This window comes from Propithecus coquereli, unplaced genomic scaffold, assembly GCF_000956105.1.
Source record: "Propithecus coquereli isolate 6110/MARCELLA unplaced genomic scaffold, Pcoq_1.0 Scaffold640, whole genome shotgun sequence".
NCBI classification, from domain to species: domain Eukaryota; kingdom Metazoa; phylum Chordata; class Mammalia; order Primates; family Indriidae; genus Propithecus; species Propithecus coquereli.
The window spans coordinates 369025-385347 of record NW_012152397.1 but is presented as its reverse complement, the minus strand read 5'-3'; the positions used below and the strand labels follow the sequence as shown (position 1 = coordinate 385347).

Genomic DNA, 16323 nt, shown 5'->3' with positions numbered 1-16323 from the left:
GGCGGGGCGGGCGCGTGGTTTTCCGCCTCCGACGTGTTTCCGGCCTTAAAGGCATTTCGCCCTTCCCTTTAAGACGCACCGCCCCCTTTCAGTCACTCCCAAGATGGCGGACCTACTGGGCTCCATCCTGAGCTCCATGGAGAAGCCACCCAGCCTCGGTGACCAGGAGACTCGGCGCAAGGCCCGAGGTGAGGATCCCAAATTCACAACTGCTTTTCTTCGCCCGGTTCTCAGGACCGCACTCTTCCCTCTTTGGACGATGCTGCCTTCTCCTCCTTGAAAGACCCCTCACAAGCCCCTTTAGAGACCCTCACAGTCCCTAAAAGGGCTGCCGACCCGCCCGCTGTTGTTAGCAGACGATGATTGGCTCCCGAAGCCTAACTCCAGCCCCCGCCTCTTCGCCCCACCCTGGCCTTCCGCAGTCCTTGTTTCCAATTAGCCGACCGGCCCGCCTGTCCGCTGCTGGCCTGCTCTGATTGGTAGGATACCCTCACCGCCGCTTCCCGGCCTCGCCCACCTCCATCTTTATTCCGATTGGACGTCCAACACACCCATCCACAATCTTCTCACTTCTGTTGGCTGGCTCAACTTAAAGGTCTACCTCCTCAGGCTTGTTTGACCTTCCTCTGACCCACCCCACCCTCAGCACCTCCCATTGGCTACTGGGTCCTCTCGGTGTCCCCGTGCCCCTCCTGCTTGATTTAACCCGGTCCCTTCTGCCTTCCTCCAACAACACTTTTCCCTTCTGTAGCCTTAAATTCCCGAGCTGCCCGGGCGGATCGTGCTGTTGATTGGAGGGATGGGGATGCCCGCCGGGTCCGATTGGCCATAGTCTCCCCGCCTGCTTCCCTACGGGCGGGCTGGAGCCCGGCGGCCTGCGTAGGGTGCGGTCCGGCGGAGCGGTCGGGGCCTCCCCGGGGTGGCTCGCGCTGTGGCCCCGATGTGTGTGGATGAGCCTGGCAGAACGAGTGCCTTGGAGGGGACCCCAGCTCCCAACCCTGCAGGCTTTCACCGTGGACGAGCTCCCTAACTGCCCGAGACGGGCCAGGGCAGGCAGGATGCCTTCAAAGTGCTCAAGGGCTGCTGAATGTCTAAACATCGTCCCTTATTTACAGAACTTCCAGGGGCCAGGGGTACCCTTCAAGGAGCCCACAGTCCGGGGCTGAGACGTTTGTTGATGAAATGATCACACGATAGTTTGATAACCAACACGATAAATGCTCTGAAAGAAAAATAATTATGAGGGCAGCTACTTGCAGGTCCTAACCTAGTCTGCAGTGAGCCAAGACCTGAAGAATAGATAATTCAGCAAATGAAAGCGGGAAGCGAAGTATTACAAGCAGACCAGACATCTATTTGAAAGTTCAGAGGAAAGAGGGAGCTTAATGCGAATGGGGAATTGGAATTATTTAATGCTCAATGACTGTCTAGGTGGGGGATCACCAGCGGCAGTTGACAAACTAGGAAGCTGAAGTTCAGAGTTTAGTCACTTGCCTAAGGTCATATAGTTAGTAAATGGCAGCATTTCAAACCCAGGTGTGACTATTAGGCCTATGTTCTTAACCATAATCTTATGCTACCACTCCAGATGCAAAGAAGACTCAAAAACCAGTTAGAGAACAGTCAGTGGCCAAGATGGGATGCGCTGATGTTCGGTGAGGACAGAGAAATAAGAGCTCCTAGGCTGCCAGGGGCCCCAGAGGATAACTGAACAGGAAATGAACAGGGTCCCTGCCTTCCAGAAGCTTATAGTCTGCTAGGAGAGAAAAATAAAAAGTTATATTATGTTAGTTCTCAGTCCATGCTGTAGAGGATGTCTGACCCAAATGCACTTGGAGCCCAGAGGAAGACATGAGTAACTCTGACCCGTGACAGATCTGAAGGGTTAATGAGAGGAACAAAAGCATTCCAAGCAGAAGGAACATGTGCAAAGGCATTGAGGCATTAAAAAAATGGGAAGAAGTTCGGTGCAGCTGGAGCGGATTCAGATCCTATTGAAGAAGTGGGCCTCAAGCATGTAAAGGATTTGAAATGGAAGAAGAGAGGAGAGGGGGCATTTCAGGTTGAACAGGAGTAGGAAGAGGCATGTGCCCAAATCTCAAGAGGCAGTAAAATCACATCATGAGGGAAGACAGGCAAGAATAGAGGGCCCAGGTTAGAAATGCACTCCCATCCTCCAGAGGCAGAGGAAATCTGTTGCAGAGGCAGGATCTGAAGAAGAGAGAAGTTAAATAAGACCCAAGGGTGGATAGTTCCTTTGCAGCTAACCTTGGACACCTACACTCCCAAAGGAGAAGGGTGTCATTTAGCCATTACAGCTTCATCCTGTCTGTAGAAGTGGGAAGTGAGGGGTGTTACAAAATATAGGAAGTTAAATAATTTCCCTTTTCCTATGTAGACAATGAGATGATAAACTCTTGAAGGCCAGGGGCTTAGTCTCTTCTCCTCACCTCCCCAGATGCCTTATAGTTCTTTGCATGTGGTGGGCATTAAATAAGTGTTCATTTGTTTCCCTAGCAGAGTTGGGAAAGAGGGTTAAGCATGATTCTGATCTTTGTCACTCCTGCTAAACTTTGAATTCTTAAGGGGCTACACCATGTCTTAATGATCTTAGTACCCCAGCTTCTAGCATGGTGCCCAGTACACTAGTCCCTCCTTTTCCAAAGTTTTGCTGTCCAAGGTTTTAGTTACCTGCAGTCTGACAATATTACATTCAATAAAATATTTTGAGAGAGAGAGACCACATTCACATAACTTTTATTACAGTATATTGTTGTAATTGTTCTATTTTATTATTGTTAATCTCTTATTGTGCCTAATTTATAAATTGAACTTTATCACAGGTGTGTACGTATAGGAAAAAACATACATAGGGTACTATCTGAGGTTTTAGGTATCTGTTCAGTCTTAGAACATGTGCCCTGAAGATAAGGGGAACCACTGTACATAATAAATGTTGATAAATACTTGGTAAGTAAATAGTAATCCTACCTTCCCAGCCTGACACCTCCCAGTGGACATCAGACTTCGCCTGAAGCCTTATAAACCCTCCCCACCCATGCTTCCAGCCCCGGCCTCATGCTGCCATTTCTTACCCCCAGAGCAGGCTGCTCGCCTGAAGAAACTACAAGAGCAAGAGAAACAACAGAAAGTGGAGTTTCGTAAAAGGGTGAGACCAACTGGAGAGCTCAAAGGCAGCCTCAGGAAGGACTTCCAATAAGTTAAAATTGGAAGGTTGAGGACTCAGTTTTGCTGATAATGTCTTGAGAGAGATGAAGCCTGAAAGCTAGTGGCCTGGAGGCTGGAGAGGGTGTTGGGGAGGTGTAGAAGGGTCATTGGCCCAGCTGGGGAGAGGGACATTTGGTGGAGCCATTGTCTTATATTATCTTCTTTTTCCCTCTTCCAAGATGGAGAAGGAGGTGTCAGATTTCATCCAAGACAGTGGGCAGATCAAGAAAAAGTTTCATCCAATGAACAAGATAGAGAGGAGTATACTGTGAGTGTCTCTGGGCTAGGGGAGGCAGGAAATGGGTGGCTAGGTGGGCATTAAGGGGTGAGTGGGAGGTTTCTCGAGAGGTGGGTGTGAGACTCCCTCATGGTTCAACTTAAAGTACTCTTTCCCCTCTACCTCGCCTTCCCAGACACGATGTGGTGGAAGTGGCTGGCCTGACATCCTTCTCCTTTGGGGAAGATGACGAGTGTCGCTATGTCATGATCTTTAAAAAGGTGAAAGGCCCGAGTTCCTCACTCTTTCCTCTCCCCTTTTGAGCCTATCCCCACACCCCTCGGCAGGGAGAGGAATGAGATTAAACATTTATATGGACCCTTACCCCATCATTCCCTTTTTTTCCAGGAGTTTGCACCCTCAGATGAAGAGCTAGACTCCTACCGTCGTGGAGAGGAATGGGACCCCCAGAAAGCTGAGGAGAAACGGAAGCTGAAGGTGAGCTGTGCTTGGTAGCCCCTGAAGCCCACCACCTGGGAGGGGTTGAGGTCTGGCCCCTGAGCACCAGCGCCCCACCCCCACGCCCCTAGGAGCTGGCCCAGCGGCAGGAGGAGGAGGCAGCCCAACAGGGACCTGTGGTAGTGAGCCCTGCCAGCGACTACAAGGACAAGTACAGCCACCTCATTGGCAAGGGAGCAGCCAAGGATGCGGCCCACATGCTGCAGGCCAACAAGACCTACGGCTGTGGTGAGGCCACAGTGCGGGCTCGGGGGTGGCAGGGAAGAAGAGGATAGGGTAGGGGGGAGGGGAGCGGAGGCCGAGGCACAGGGCTCCTGGGCCCTCCCCACCCTCCCCTCTGCCCCCAGTGCCCGTGGCCAACAAGAGGGACACACGCTCCATTGAAGAGGCCATGAATGAGATCCGAGCCAAGAAGCGTCTGCGGCAGAGCGGGGAAGAGTTGCCACCTACCTCCTAGGCACCCCACCTAGCTCCCTTTGACCCCTGGGGCAGGGCAGGGGACAGGGAGGGACAAGGCTGCTGCTATTAGAACCCATCCTGGAGCCCCACCTCTGAACCACCTCTGACCAGCTGTCACTCAAGCTGGGGGGAAGCAGGTGTTTGTCACTGTTAGAGCTCGGATATGTATGTGGTGTGCGTGTCGTGTGAAAGAGAGTGTGAATGCACAGGTGGGTATTTAATCTGTATTGTTCTCCATTCTCCTTGGAATTTTCTTCCCCGTGGGGCTGGAGTTATTTTACATTCAATAAACACTGTTTGACCCAATGTCCTGATTTTTTTATACACAGAAAGGTAGGTCCTGGAGCCACTGGCAGAGAAGAAATGGAATGATTTTAGGTTGAACAGTAAAATTGCTATTTGTGTAGGTCAAAGGCGGCCAATTATTGGTACTATCATAGGGATTTATAAGATACAGTATGTTAAGAGGGCAATCACTGGAGCCAAGTGGCCAGTTGTTTTTTTTTTTTTTTTTTTTGAGACAGAGTCTCACTCTTTTGCCCAGGCTAGAGTGAGTGCCGTGGCATCAGCCTAGCTCACAGCAACCTCAAACTCCTGGGCTCAAGCGATCCTCCTGTCTCAGCCTCCCAAGTAGCTGAGACTACAGACATGCGCCACCATGCCCGGCTAATTTTTTCTATATATTTTTAGTTGTCCAATTAATTTCTTTCTATTTTTTAGTAGAGACGGGGTCTCGCTCTTGCTCAGGCTGGTTTCGAACTCCTGAGCTCAAACAATCCGCCCGCCTCGGCCTCCCAGAGAGCTAGGATTACAGGCGTGAGCCACCGCGCCTGGCCGAGTTAACTCTGTTACCTTGCATAAGGTATTGAACCTTCTGTGCCTCAGTTTCTTCATCTGTAATCTGGGAATAATAACGGTAGCTATCTGATGGGACTGTTTCAAGGTTTGCACAGGTTAATATATGTCAAATATTTAGAACAGTTCCAGATTCTCGTAAGCTTCCTAGTAGTGATAGCTGCTGTCATTAACACTCTCACCCTCAGCCCGTGTGGTGGCTCACGCCTGTAATCCTAGCACTGTGGGAGGCAGAGGTGGGAGAATCAGATCGCTTGAGCTCAGAAGTTCAAGACCAGCTGAGCAAGAGCGAGACCCTGTCTCTACTAAAAATAGAAAAAATTAGCCTGCGTGGTGGCGCAGTCCTGTAGTCCTGGCTACTCAGGAGGCTGAGGCAGGAGGATCGCTTGAGCCCAGGAGTTGGAGGTTGCTGTGAGCTAGGCTGACGTCATGGCACTCGCCCAGGCAACAGAGTGAGACTCTGTCTCAAAAAAAAACAAAAACAAAAAGCACTCCGACCCTCACAAAGCACTCACTGGGACTGCAGCCTTCACTCCATGGTGCACTCTGCAGACCACTTCAACCCTGCAGCAGGCCCACTCCAGCTTCCCCCTTATGGGAGTGGCAGGACCCTCGGTCCCACACCCTGCTCCCCTCCTCCTGGAGCTGGTTCTTGTTCCATCAGCGCCTCTTCAGCTTCATGTCACGTATGGCATCTGCTTCCCCCAACGTCCTTGCAAAATGTGAACTCTGTTCTAGATCCACCCAGCTTCCTCTCGGACAGAGTCCTTCACCTCTTCTTTGTCCCATCAGGATACATGTCTGTTTGCCTCCCCCTCCTGCCCCCATCTCTCCACCCCCTGTCTTTCCCAGCCCAGAGACCAGCATACCCTCCCTCCCTCCCACAAAGGAGCACACCACTGTCTTGGATGGCACCAGTGTTTATTTCAGGAAGAAAGACTCAAAAAGGCCTCAGTCTGTCCAGTGGGGGCCTGGGGCCTCCAGCTTCTCACTTGGCCTTCGGGTTACGGAACTTGCGTCCAGCAAAGACAGCCTTGTCCCCGAGAGCCTCCTCAATCCTAGAATGCAGACAAAGTCAGAGTTGCTGCCTTCCAACCCAGCAGCCCCCTGCTTCCCGGGGGCCCAAGTCCTCTGTACCTCATGAGTTGGTTGTATTTGGCCAGACGCTCCGAGCGGCAGGGGGCGCCAGTCTTGATCTGAGGAGGGAAGAGGGATTTGAATGAGGCTGGAGAGGAGGGGTTGGGCCTGGCCCCAAGGGAGCAGCCTGTGGTGGCATTTAACTCAGAGGCAGGAGGCTGGGGACCCCAAGAAAACTTGGGCAGACACTCAGTAGAGGGAAGCCACAAGTACCTGTCCTGTGCAGAGCCCCACCACAAGGTCAGCGATGAATGTGTCCTCAGTTTCCCCTGAGCGGTGGCTCACCATCACCCCCCAGCCGTTAGACTGAGCCAGTTTGCAGCTGGGTAGAGAGGACATTTGATGAGGCCTTATGGGACCTCCTCAGTGGGAAAGCCAGGAGCTGGGTGGGGCTTGTCCCTTCTGTTTTGTGTAGTGGGCACTTGGCAGGGAAGGCAGTGACTAGGCTCTTTGGGAAGGAGGAGAGAAGAGATTTCTGATCTTGAATTTGGGCTCCTGAGATACTGGTGGGAAGAACAGCAGCATCTGGGGGAGAGGGATGGCATGGGCTGGGGGTTGGGGCATGGCAGGGCCACAGTGGCAAAGCTCTTGGGGGTCAGGTCGAGAGTTAATCACAGCCTGGAGGCCAAGAAGGTGTGGGTGGGTCAGGTGCCAGGGGAAAGGTAGACTTGAAGTTAGCTGGCAAGACTGTAGCTGGAGTGGGTGGAGTGGGGGCAGAGGGAGGCATGGTGAGCCCCAGGGTCAGGAGGCACTCACGCCTGGATGGATTCGGTCACCGAGCCGATCTGGTTGACCTTCAGCAGCAGACAGTTGCAGGCCTTCTTCTCAACAGCCTGAGCAATCCTCTTGGGGTTGGTGACCGTGAGGTCATCCCCCACGATCTGGATGTCCACTCCCGAGAGGAACGAGGTCCAGGTGGCCCAGTCATCCTGGTCAAAGGGGTCCTCAATGGAGACCACTGATGGGGTTGGGAGCAGAGATGGGGTGAGAGGTCAGAAGGAGCCTCAAGGAGAGGTGACAGGTCTGAAGAGCCGGGATGGGGATAACACTGAAATCAGTGTTAGGCAGTTGCAGGGGAGTCAGGCAGGAACACTGGGACACCTGGGAGGCTCACCAGGATAGTTTTTGATGAAGCTCTTGTACAGCTCCCCCAGCTTCTCCCCACTGATGTGCCGTGCGGGATCATCAGGTGACTTGAAGTCAAGATCGTACTTCCCATTACGATAGAACTCAGATGCTGCCACATCCATGCCAATCACCACCTTGTCTGGGTAACCAGCTGCCTGGATGGCTGTCTTCAGCAGCTCCAGGGCTGGAAGAGGAGCAAGAGAGGACCTCACACTCCAGTGCCCCGTCTGCAGCCTCCCCTTCCCGTGGGGGAACCCAGGGGCTCTGCCCCCCAGGGTGCTCAGCACTGACCCTCATTGTTCTCCAGGATGTTGGGTGCAAAGCCACCCTCATCACCCACGTTGGTGGCATCCTTCCCATACTTGGACTTGATGACCCCCTTGAGGTGGTGGTAGACCTCGGCTCCAATGCGCATGGCCTCCTTGAAGGAGCTGGCTCCCACAGGCAGAATCATGAACTCCTGCATGGCCAGCTTGTTTCCAGCATGGGAGCCCCCATTGATCACATTGAAGGCCTGCGATGGGAGAGGGCGCTCAGACCTGGGCTGGGACGTGAGGGGTTGAGGTGGAATCCTGGCTTCCCTATTTACTAGCTGAGTGGTAGAGGGTGAGTAATTTTGCTCCTCAGAGTCTCTTTCCACATTTCTATAGAATGGGGGACAATAAACTTGGCTGGAAGGAGGCAATATCTATTTTTGCTAAATATTCTAAAAATTGATGTAAAGTTCTTAGCATGTGCCTAGTATACAATAGCTAACACTTTTATAGCACTTACTACACAGCAGGCACTGTACTAAGTGCTTGGCATACACTAGCTCATTTCGTTCTCAAAACACCTTTATTAACTAGGTACTATTATTACCCCCCCCACCACCACCATTTTATAGATGAGGAAATGGAGGCATAGAGAGGTTAAATAACTTGCTTAAAATCACACAACTAGTAAACAGGCAGAGCCAGGATTTGAACTCAGCAGTCTGTCTCTACTGAGTCCATGCTCTTATACAATCTTCCTAATAAGTAATAACAAATGGTAACATTAAGATTAAATTCAAAGGGTTTCCATTAAGAGGGCATTAGTTTAATAAGGACTCAAGAAGACAAAGAAATGCCGAGACCCTTGCGGTGAAGAAGTTCTCAATCTGATTTGCGGGGTGGGGTGCAGGGGCGGCATGAGGTTGGAGTTATTGAGCCTAGGATTGGAATGTGAAGGAACCAGATTACATGGCAAGGGAAGGAAGCACAGAGAGGCTTAAGGGAAGGTTTGGATTGTGGGAAAGAGGGAGGGGCTGGACCACAGCAGGAGAGATTGGATTTCAGGAAACCGCCTCTTTGGAGCTGGGTCTGGAAGGTGGATTTTTTCCAAGGGGCTGCTTAACCACCCCTCGCTGGGTGGGGCAGCTCGGTCAAGGTGAGATCTCGCTGGCGCAGCTGCACTCACAGGCACTGGGAGTATGAGGTCAGGGTTCCCGGCGAGATCTGCGATGTGTCGGTAGAGTGGGACCCCCTTCTCAGCTGCTCCTGCCTTACACACTGCCAAGGACACGCCCAGGATGGCATTGGCCCCAAACTTGGCTGGAAGGAGGCAAGCAGGAAGAAAGGGTGAGAGCTTCTCCTGCAGGGTTTGAAGTTACCTCTTTGAACATCCCCTCTGGTCACCCCAGAAAGAATCCAGAGCTGGTAGCCACTGGGCATTAAGATTTTGTCAACAGACCTCTACCCTGCCGCCTGAGGAGCTCTGGGAGCCCCCACCCCAGGGGAATGTGTCAGCTGCACGGCTGTATCCAGAGCCAGGCCCAGGCCTGGCAGACAGCAGACATAGGAAATGCCTGTGGAATGAATAAACTCCAGCTACCAGTGCCCCAAAATGTGGGACACAGAAATAACCCCAGCCATCCATCAGCCCCTGTGGTCTCCTCTCCCCACCCCTCCCACGCCCCATCGCTTCCCCTCCTTTAGCCCCTCACTCACACTTATTCTCGGTTCCATCCAGCCCAATCATGAATTTGTCAACTTTTTCTTGATCCACAACGCTTAGTTTCTGGAAGGGCAGGTTCGGGAAGGGGAGAGCACAGGTCAGATTTCTCAGGAGTCAGGGCATGTGAGGCAGGGAGGGTAAGTGAAAATATTTGAGGGATGGGGGATGCCTGGGGCATGGGGAGGAGGTGTGGGGAGTAGGCTGCCCCACTTGCCTTTTCCAGCAGAGCGGGGCCTAGAGTCTTGTTGATGTGTTCCACAGCCTTCAGGACTCCTAGGGAGGCCAGAGGAGGGGGTTGGGCTCTCCAAAGCAATCAGGCATCTTCCTGTGGACCCCAGCTCCTCAAGAAAATTTGGGCTCCAGTCCTCTACCCTTCCTGAGCCCCTGTCCTAAAACCACCCGCACAGGCTCCTTCTCCGTTGGTCTCTCCTCACCTTTCCCCAGGTAGCGGGATTTGTCTCCATCTCGTAGTTCCAGAGCTTCATAGATACCTGTGGAAGCCCCGCTAGGCACAGCTGCTCGAAATCGGCCTGGGGCAGGAGGAATGGGAAGATCACAGAGTCACCCTCCACCCCCGAAATGGCTGAGGTACCCTCTCTGAGCCCAGGGACAGGAGATAGAGCACAGAGAGACTCCTGCTTTTCCCAGCTCCCAGCTCTGGAGCCAGGTTGGCCTGGGAAGAAGTCTGGGGAAGGGGACCCCAGAGAAAGGAGAGGATGTGGCACAGAGCTGGGGGGAGGACACGTGGGGGTTGGGTCTTCTGAGGCAAACTCATTCAATGGGCCTGTGTTACCCTTAGCTGTGTGCAGATCCACCTCCACGGTGGGGTTGCCCCTGGAGTCCAGGATTTCCCGGGCAAAGATTTTCTGCATGGCCATGGCTGCAGGACAAGAGGTGTGAGTGAGTGTGGACAGTTGATCCCTTAAGGAATCAGAAATCCCTTGCCCTTTAAGAGTCTTCCCCACTCCAAGAAGGCAGGTGCTGGAGCTAAAAATACCCCACAAAAAGGTCACAGACCAAAGAGGCAGGCGCAGCCCCCTCCCCCATGCAGAACAGCTCCTATTCCACCCTCCCATCTTAAGAATCCAGCGGCCTCTCCTTTCTAACTCCCCGAGCCACCACGTCCCCAAAGCTGCACTTGTGCCTTCTCCTTCCACCCTTCCGGTCAAGCAATCTGTTCTCCATGGCCTCCTAGTCCTCAAATCCTTTTGAGTTCTCATTTTTCTGCCCCCAAATCCTCACAGGTCCCGAATTCCCTACCTGCCCTTCCGTATCCATCCCTGCATCCTCTCCTCACAGCCTCCGTTCCCAAGACCCTTGGGTGCTCCCACATCGTGCCCCATCCTGCTTGCTCCACCCAGCCTCTCTTCTTTAAGCATCCCCAGACCCAGGAGGAAAAAAGCTGAAATCTACCCCCACTCTTCTTCAAGCCAACACCATGCACACCTTTTACCCCCTCCACCCCCTGGGGCTGGAAGATTCACCAGACCTGGGATGTCTTGGATGGAGCTCGGAGTCTAGGTGGCAGCTGGGACAGTGTCAGCTCACCCCGTCTCAGGCTGGGCATTTATCTCCTAGCCACCCTGTCCCCAGTGAGCCCCGCCTCTCTCTCTCCATCCAACCCCCTCCACACCGGGCTGGCAGCCAAGTGCCCACTACAGCCTAAAGCAGAAGGAAAGGTCAATGACTACCCCTCTGCACTTTCTCTGTCCCCCAGTAAAGGTCTCCACTTTTAATTCTACACTTTGGGAGGGGCAGGAAGGAGCTTCAGATTGGGGGGTCTGTCCCCTCTCCCCAGGATTATATTCCCTTTTTGCAAAGGCTGAAGAGGAAGGAGTGCCCTTTAGGAAAGGCCAGGGGTAACCTGAGCCCTGCAGGGCTGGGGAGGGGGCCTGGAAGAGGGGCTGCAGGATTGACATCCACACATGCTCAGCTCACCCGGCGGGCCTCTGCCCTCAGTGTGGGGAGGGGTGGGGATTCTGGAAAGCTCTGAGGTCTAAACTTGAAGCCCCAACGCAAACAGCGAGAGGGTCTCACCTCTCAGGATCCTCATAACGGCCATTCTCGGGGCCACCCCATCCAGCCCTCTCCCGGCCAGCGCCGGGGGTCAGTGAGGGGACTGGGAGACGAATTTAGACCGGCCCTCTGAGCTGGCGCGGCGCCCGACTGATAACCGCTGGGACAGCACTTGTCGCCCAGCGGGGAGACAGTCTGTCCCGAACCCCTTTCCCCACAGACTACGGGCGCTTCAGCGTGCGGCCCCAGCCCATCAATGAATGGTGTTGAATCAGGAGTGAAAAAAAAATGAATGGACGGAAGGAGGGGTGGCCCTTTGTGAGCGTCCGAGCACCAGGGGCCTGTCCGGCGGTCGGCCCGCTTGTAGCGCTGCACCGAAGTGGGTCTCTACACTCGGCAGCTCTCTCTGCCTTGGCGGGTTTGGGGAGAGTGCGGGGTCTGCCCCGAGTCCTGCTGCAGCCCCGGCGGGCTGACCGGAGGCAAGGGGTCACGGGGCGCCTCGGCTTCTCGCTCCGGACTCGGAGGCCCCTCCCGCCAGCGCCGGACCGGCCCGCGCCGGGTGACTCACCCCGGTGGCCCTGTCCCCAGCTCTCCTCCCCGCCCCGCCTGCCCTACGCCGTGTCTCCCAACCCCCGCCCCAGGAGCACTACCCGATCCCCCACCCCCGTCTTCCATCGTGCCCTTCCCCCCTTATCTCTGGCCGCTCCCTCCCGGGATTTTTCCACCCTGGGGTGAGGGGTGCGGCAGGCCAGAGGTCAGGAGATGGCGCGCGGGGAGCGCCGCCACGTGCCAGAGAGCGGCCCCGCCCGAGCCCGCCAGTGACTCAGACGCGCGGCTGTCGAGGAACACGGGCTCGGGGGGCATCGGGGGCCACGGGGTTCGGAGTGGACGCCAGGTATGCGCGCCTCGCCCCGGAGGACGAGACAGAACGAAGCCCCTTCCCGCCCGGGAGGCGCGGGTGACCCCAGCGCCCCCTGCGGGAGGGACCGGAAGCAGCCAAGCCACTCAGAGGATAGGGGTCCGCAGAGGGCTGGTCACCTAAGCCGACCTGCCCCACCCCTTCCCGATGGGCGCCCAGCGAAGTAATCGCACTCAAGCATTTAGAACAAATTTTACTGGAAAAGAAGAAAAAAAACCCAACGAGCCCAAAGTAGAAGGGACTTTCCCCTTTTGAAAAGTTGTCAATCTTGGAACTTTAGTATTTTTCCGCGTTGAAAAATGGCCCCGCCCGTCTCGTCCCGCGGGCGCCCGCTCTTAGTGACCTCTGCAGAGAGGGGCCAAGGGGCACGGCCGGTGACCTAAACTGCTGGCCCGGGACGGGCGGGGCTGGGACGTGAAGTGAGGCCCTGGGCTGGAGCAGATCCAGAGTAGGCATAATCCCCTGGAGTGGGGATGGGCCCGATTGAACTCAACCTGTGCGACCCCGGGCAGACGCTGGGGACAGAAGAGCTCGGGTGGGTGCCTTCAGCTCTGAGAATCACTGGGGTATTTTGTCAAATTCCCCTTTGCTTTCTTGTTTCTTGAATAAGTAAAATTAAGGATGGAGAGGCAGCAGCACGCACGCCTTCGCCCCCGCCCCTTCCGTCAGACAGGAGACACGTCCTAGGGCTCGCCTTCCTTCCCGGGGGGGGGGAGTCCGAGTCGGTCGAGCCGGACGCGCGCCCGTACAGGCTGCCGCCGGCCCCAAACGCCCCACGCGCTCTCCCTCCTGGCCCCGGCGCAGGCGCGGGCGCACGCGCCGCCGCCGCCCGCCGGTCCTTCCCTCCAGCGGAGGTGGGGGGGAAAGAGGAGTCGTTCCGTTTAACCCTGGATTCCCCGAACTCTCTTTAATTTGCTAAATTTGCAGCTTGCTAATTCTTCCTCCTTTTTCTTTCCTTCCTTCCTCTGGCTTACTACCTTCCCATATACCAAAGTCGGGTTTATGTTCAATGAGAACTGGAGCAGGCCCTAACCTTAACTCTCTTCCGCCGCCCCCCCATCCTTTTACATTGCTTTTCATCGAACTCTGCAAATTTTGCTATAGGGGGAGGGATTTTTAAAATTGCATTTGCAAAGTTCGGTGTCTGGGCTGGCGAGGGGGGAGGGAGGGAATGGGGAGCAGGCCCCGCCCCTACCTCCCTTTGCAAATAAAAATCGGGGGGGAGGAGCAGGAAGTGGCGGTGCGAGGGTTGCTGCACAGCTAGCAGAGCCGCGGTCCGGACGGCAGCGCGTGCCCCGAGCTCTCCGCCTCCCCCCGCCCGCCAGCCCCAGGCAGCCCGAGCCCAGCCCGCGGGCCCAGCAGCAGCGCGGAGAGCAGCCCCAGTAGCAGCGCCATGGCCGGGTGGAACGCCTACATCGACAACCTCATGGCGGACGGGACCTGTCAGGACGCGGCCATCGTGGGCTACAAGGACTCGCCCTCCGTCTGGGCCGCCGTCCCCGGGAAAATCTTCGTCAACATCACGGTACTGCGAGGCCTGGCGGTCCGGGGCACTGGTCAGGCTTGGACCCTTTGGGAGGGACTTGGGTGTGGGCGGGCGCGGTCTAGGGAGGGCAGCGAAAGGCCTTAACCAGGTCCTTGCCCTGGAAGCGGCGCGAATGGCGGCTGCACGTGAGCGGATCCCTTCATTGCCCCTCAAGTCCTACGCCCCAGGCGGCGGCGCCCATCCCGCCCGCCGCCCCGCTTCCCGCGACGGGGCGTTACATCCGGGGCACAGGGCGGGGAGGGGCGCGCCGCCCGGTGCGGCGGCCCACTTCCGCCTCCTCCAGGGCGGGGCGGGTAGGCGCTGCAAATTTTAACCAGGGATTGTGCTTGAGCAATGGTTTGGGGACCCTCGGACCCCCAGCTCCCGTTCCGGTTGCCAGCTTGCGCCCCCTCCACCATTGTTCCCCCTTATGCTCGAGGGAGCCCCAGGCGCGTGGCCTTGGTCTCATGCCCGTCTTCTGTGGGCTCCTTGCCCCTCCCAGCTCCGTTAGAGAGGGCGAGGCCGCCACACACACCCCCCCCAACTCAGCACGTTGGACTCAACATTCCTCTGAGGCCAATCCCGGAAGTCCCCTCTCCCTCCCTTCCCGCCATCTGGCGGGGCCTGGAGCAGGGGAACTTTGTGAGAAGTTCTAAGATAGTGTAAGTGAAGGAATAAGGGATGACTACTGCTGTCCCCACCACCACCTCCCCTGTCCACACTGCCCGGAAGTGGGGAGGGGGAGCGGAAGTTCAAAAGGGGGGAGAGGGGGTTTCCGGGCGGGAGGGGACCGGATGTGGGGGCTTGGGGTGTAAGGGGGAGGGGGAGAAAGGTTCCCTGAGGTATCTAGACCTGAGAGCTGGCTTGCAGGTTTTGGCCCCTGTCCCCTTTCCAAAGTTTTCCAACTTTCCCGGAAAGCCCCCAGGGGTCTGCTTCCTCATCTCGGGGCATAGATACTTGGACCTAAACTCGAGGTTACTTGGAGACCCAGGCGTCCGGGCCCCTAACAACTCCTGCAGAACCTTTGACCAAATAAGGGCAAAGTTGCTTCTCCTGCTTTGCCCGCCCCCTCCCTTCCCCTGTCCGCTTCTGCTTTTCCTGAAGGAGAGTTCTGAGACTCCCCACTCCTTACTGACTTCTGGCCCCCTTTATTTCCTGGGTTTACTTTTCCTATTATACCCCGAGATCTAAGTCTTAAGAGGAGTATGTCATCCTTTCCACCCTGGTCCCATTTTCTAGGTTTGGGGACATGATCTTTTTCTGGACTAACTTCACAGAGTCCCAAGAGTGTCTCAGGTGTCACTGATGTGTACAGAGCATATAGCATACACCTCTCCCCGCCGGGGGTTCTACCTCCCGGAGAAGTGGAAGGCAGGTGGGTCCTTAGAGAACTAGGTGGGAATATTGGTGTACTGACTCACTTGATGGGTGCCTGGTTCCTCTTTCAGCCAGCTGAGGTTGGTGTCCTGGTTGGCAAAGACCGGTCAAGTTTTTTTGTGAATGGGCTGACACTTGGGGGCCAGAAATGTTCTGTGATCCGGGACTCATTGCTGCAGGATGGGGAATTTACTATGGATCTTCGTACCAAGAGCACCGGCGGAGCCCCCACCTTCAACGTCACTGTCACCATGACTGCCAAGAGTGAGTTTCTGAGTCTTAGCCTTTCTGTAGCTCTGAGATCCCTACTCTTTCCGTTATTTGGGTTCTTTTTCTGTGCGTTCCCCAATGTGAAGGGAGTCAGGCCAGCATTCTACACCCAGCCTGCTGTGTACTGGGACATTGGGTAGTCCCTCGTTGTCTCAGTTCCTCATGTTGTAATAGAAAGTGTTGAACTGCATTACCTCTTAAGTTCCTTCCTGCCTTGAGCCTTTTCAGATTAGAGACTGTTTTCTTCGAGTAGGTATTGTTAGGCTCCTAAGTCAGCGTTTTAGCTGTCTTCTTTTGAGCTCTTTTGTTAAAACTTGGAGGTGGCAGGCTTATCCACAGCCATTTCTAGCCTGAACACATGAATCAGCAGTCTATGAGCCTTTGACCCCTAAATTTTAGTCTGTTCCTCTCCAGCCTTTAAGCTTGATTTTCCCCTTTTGAAAAGCCCTATTGTTTCAGGGTGACTGACAGCCTGCCTGTGTGTAGGGGGTTGGGAGGCATGAGGTTGGGTTACAGCCCCCAGGGCTGGACAGCTGCTAAACAGCTGGCAGGGGGTGAAATTGTGACACCTGGGTCCTAGCTTCCTTTCTCTTTCCTCCAGCGCTAGTCCTGTTGATGGGCAAAGAAGGTGTCCACGGCGGTTTGATCAACAAGAAATGTTATGAAATGGCCTCCCACCTGCGGCGTTCCCAGTAC

General features: G+C 55.2%; 3 protein-coding genes across 7 annotated transcripts in view; 2 read left to right on the top strand and 1 right to left on the bottom strand.

Annotated features, from left to right (window-relative positions):
* The first annotated feature begins 18 nt into the window (after nt 1-18).
* Nucleotides 19-4729, top strand: SPAG7 (sperm associated antigen 7). The gene is made up of 7 exons (XM_012659900.1): nt 19-188; nt 3102-3169; nt 3408-3496; nt 3642-3726; nt 3854-3943; nt 4036-4192; nt 4312-4729. The coding sequence occupies exons 1-7, from the start codon at nt 104-106 to the stop codon at nt 4419-4421; spliced, it is 684 nt and encodes a 227-aa protein (XP_012515354.1). The 5' UTR covers nt 19-103; the 3' UTR covers nt 4422-4729.
* Nucleotides 4730-6180: 1451 nt separating this feature from the next.
* On the bottom strand, nt 6181-11091 carry ENO3 (enolase 3 (beta, muscle)). Of its 4 annotated transcripts, none has more exons than XM_012659897.1 (12): nt 10967-11091; nt 10314-10400; nt 9955-10050; nt 9735-9793; nt 9514-9583; nt 8984-9117; nt 7835-8057; nt 7530-7727; nt 7172-7373; nt 6629-6737; nt 6416-6474; nt 6183-6336 (listed from the first exon to the last, which is right to left on the bottom strand). In XM_012659897.1, exons 2-12 carry the CDS (start codon nt 10396-10398, stop codon nt 6267-6269), a joined length of 1305 nt encoding a protein of 434 aa, XP_012515351.1. In that variant the 5' UTR covers nt 10399-10400; nt 10967-11091; the 3' UTR covers nt 6183-6266. The 4 variants fall into 4 exon arrangements, with proteins under 4 accessions (XP_012515353.1, XP_012515351.1, XP_012515350.1 ...); XM_012659896.1 differs by having other exon boundaries at nt 11010-11091; XM_012659898.1 differs by lacking the exon at nt 10967-11091 and having other exon boundaries at nt 10314-10401.
* Nucleotides 11092-13179: 2088 nt separating this feature from the next.
* Nucleotides 13180-16323, top strand: part of PFN1 (profilin 1) — a 5401-nt gene continuing 2257 nt past the window's right edge. The window contains exons 1-3 of one of the 2 annotated variants that reach the window (XM_012659894.1): nt 13675-13980; nt 15429-15621; nt 16229-16323. In XM_012659894.1, coding sequence (XP_012515348.1) covers nt 13849-13980; nt 15429-15621; nt 16229-16323 — 420 coding nt within the window. In that variant the 5' untranslated portion in view covers nt 13675-13848. Of the gene's footprint in view, nt 13981-15428; nt 15622-16228 lie in introns of both variants that reach the window. The other variant, XM_012659895.1, reaches the window with a different exon arrangement.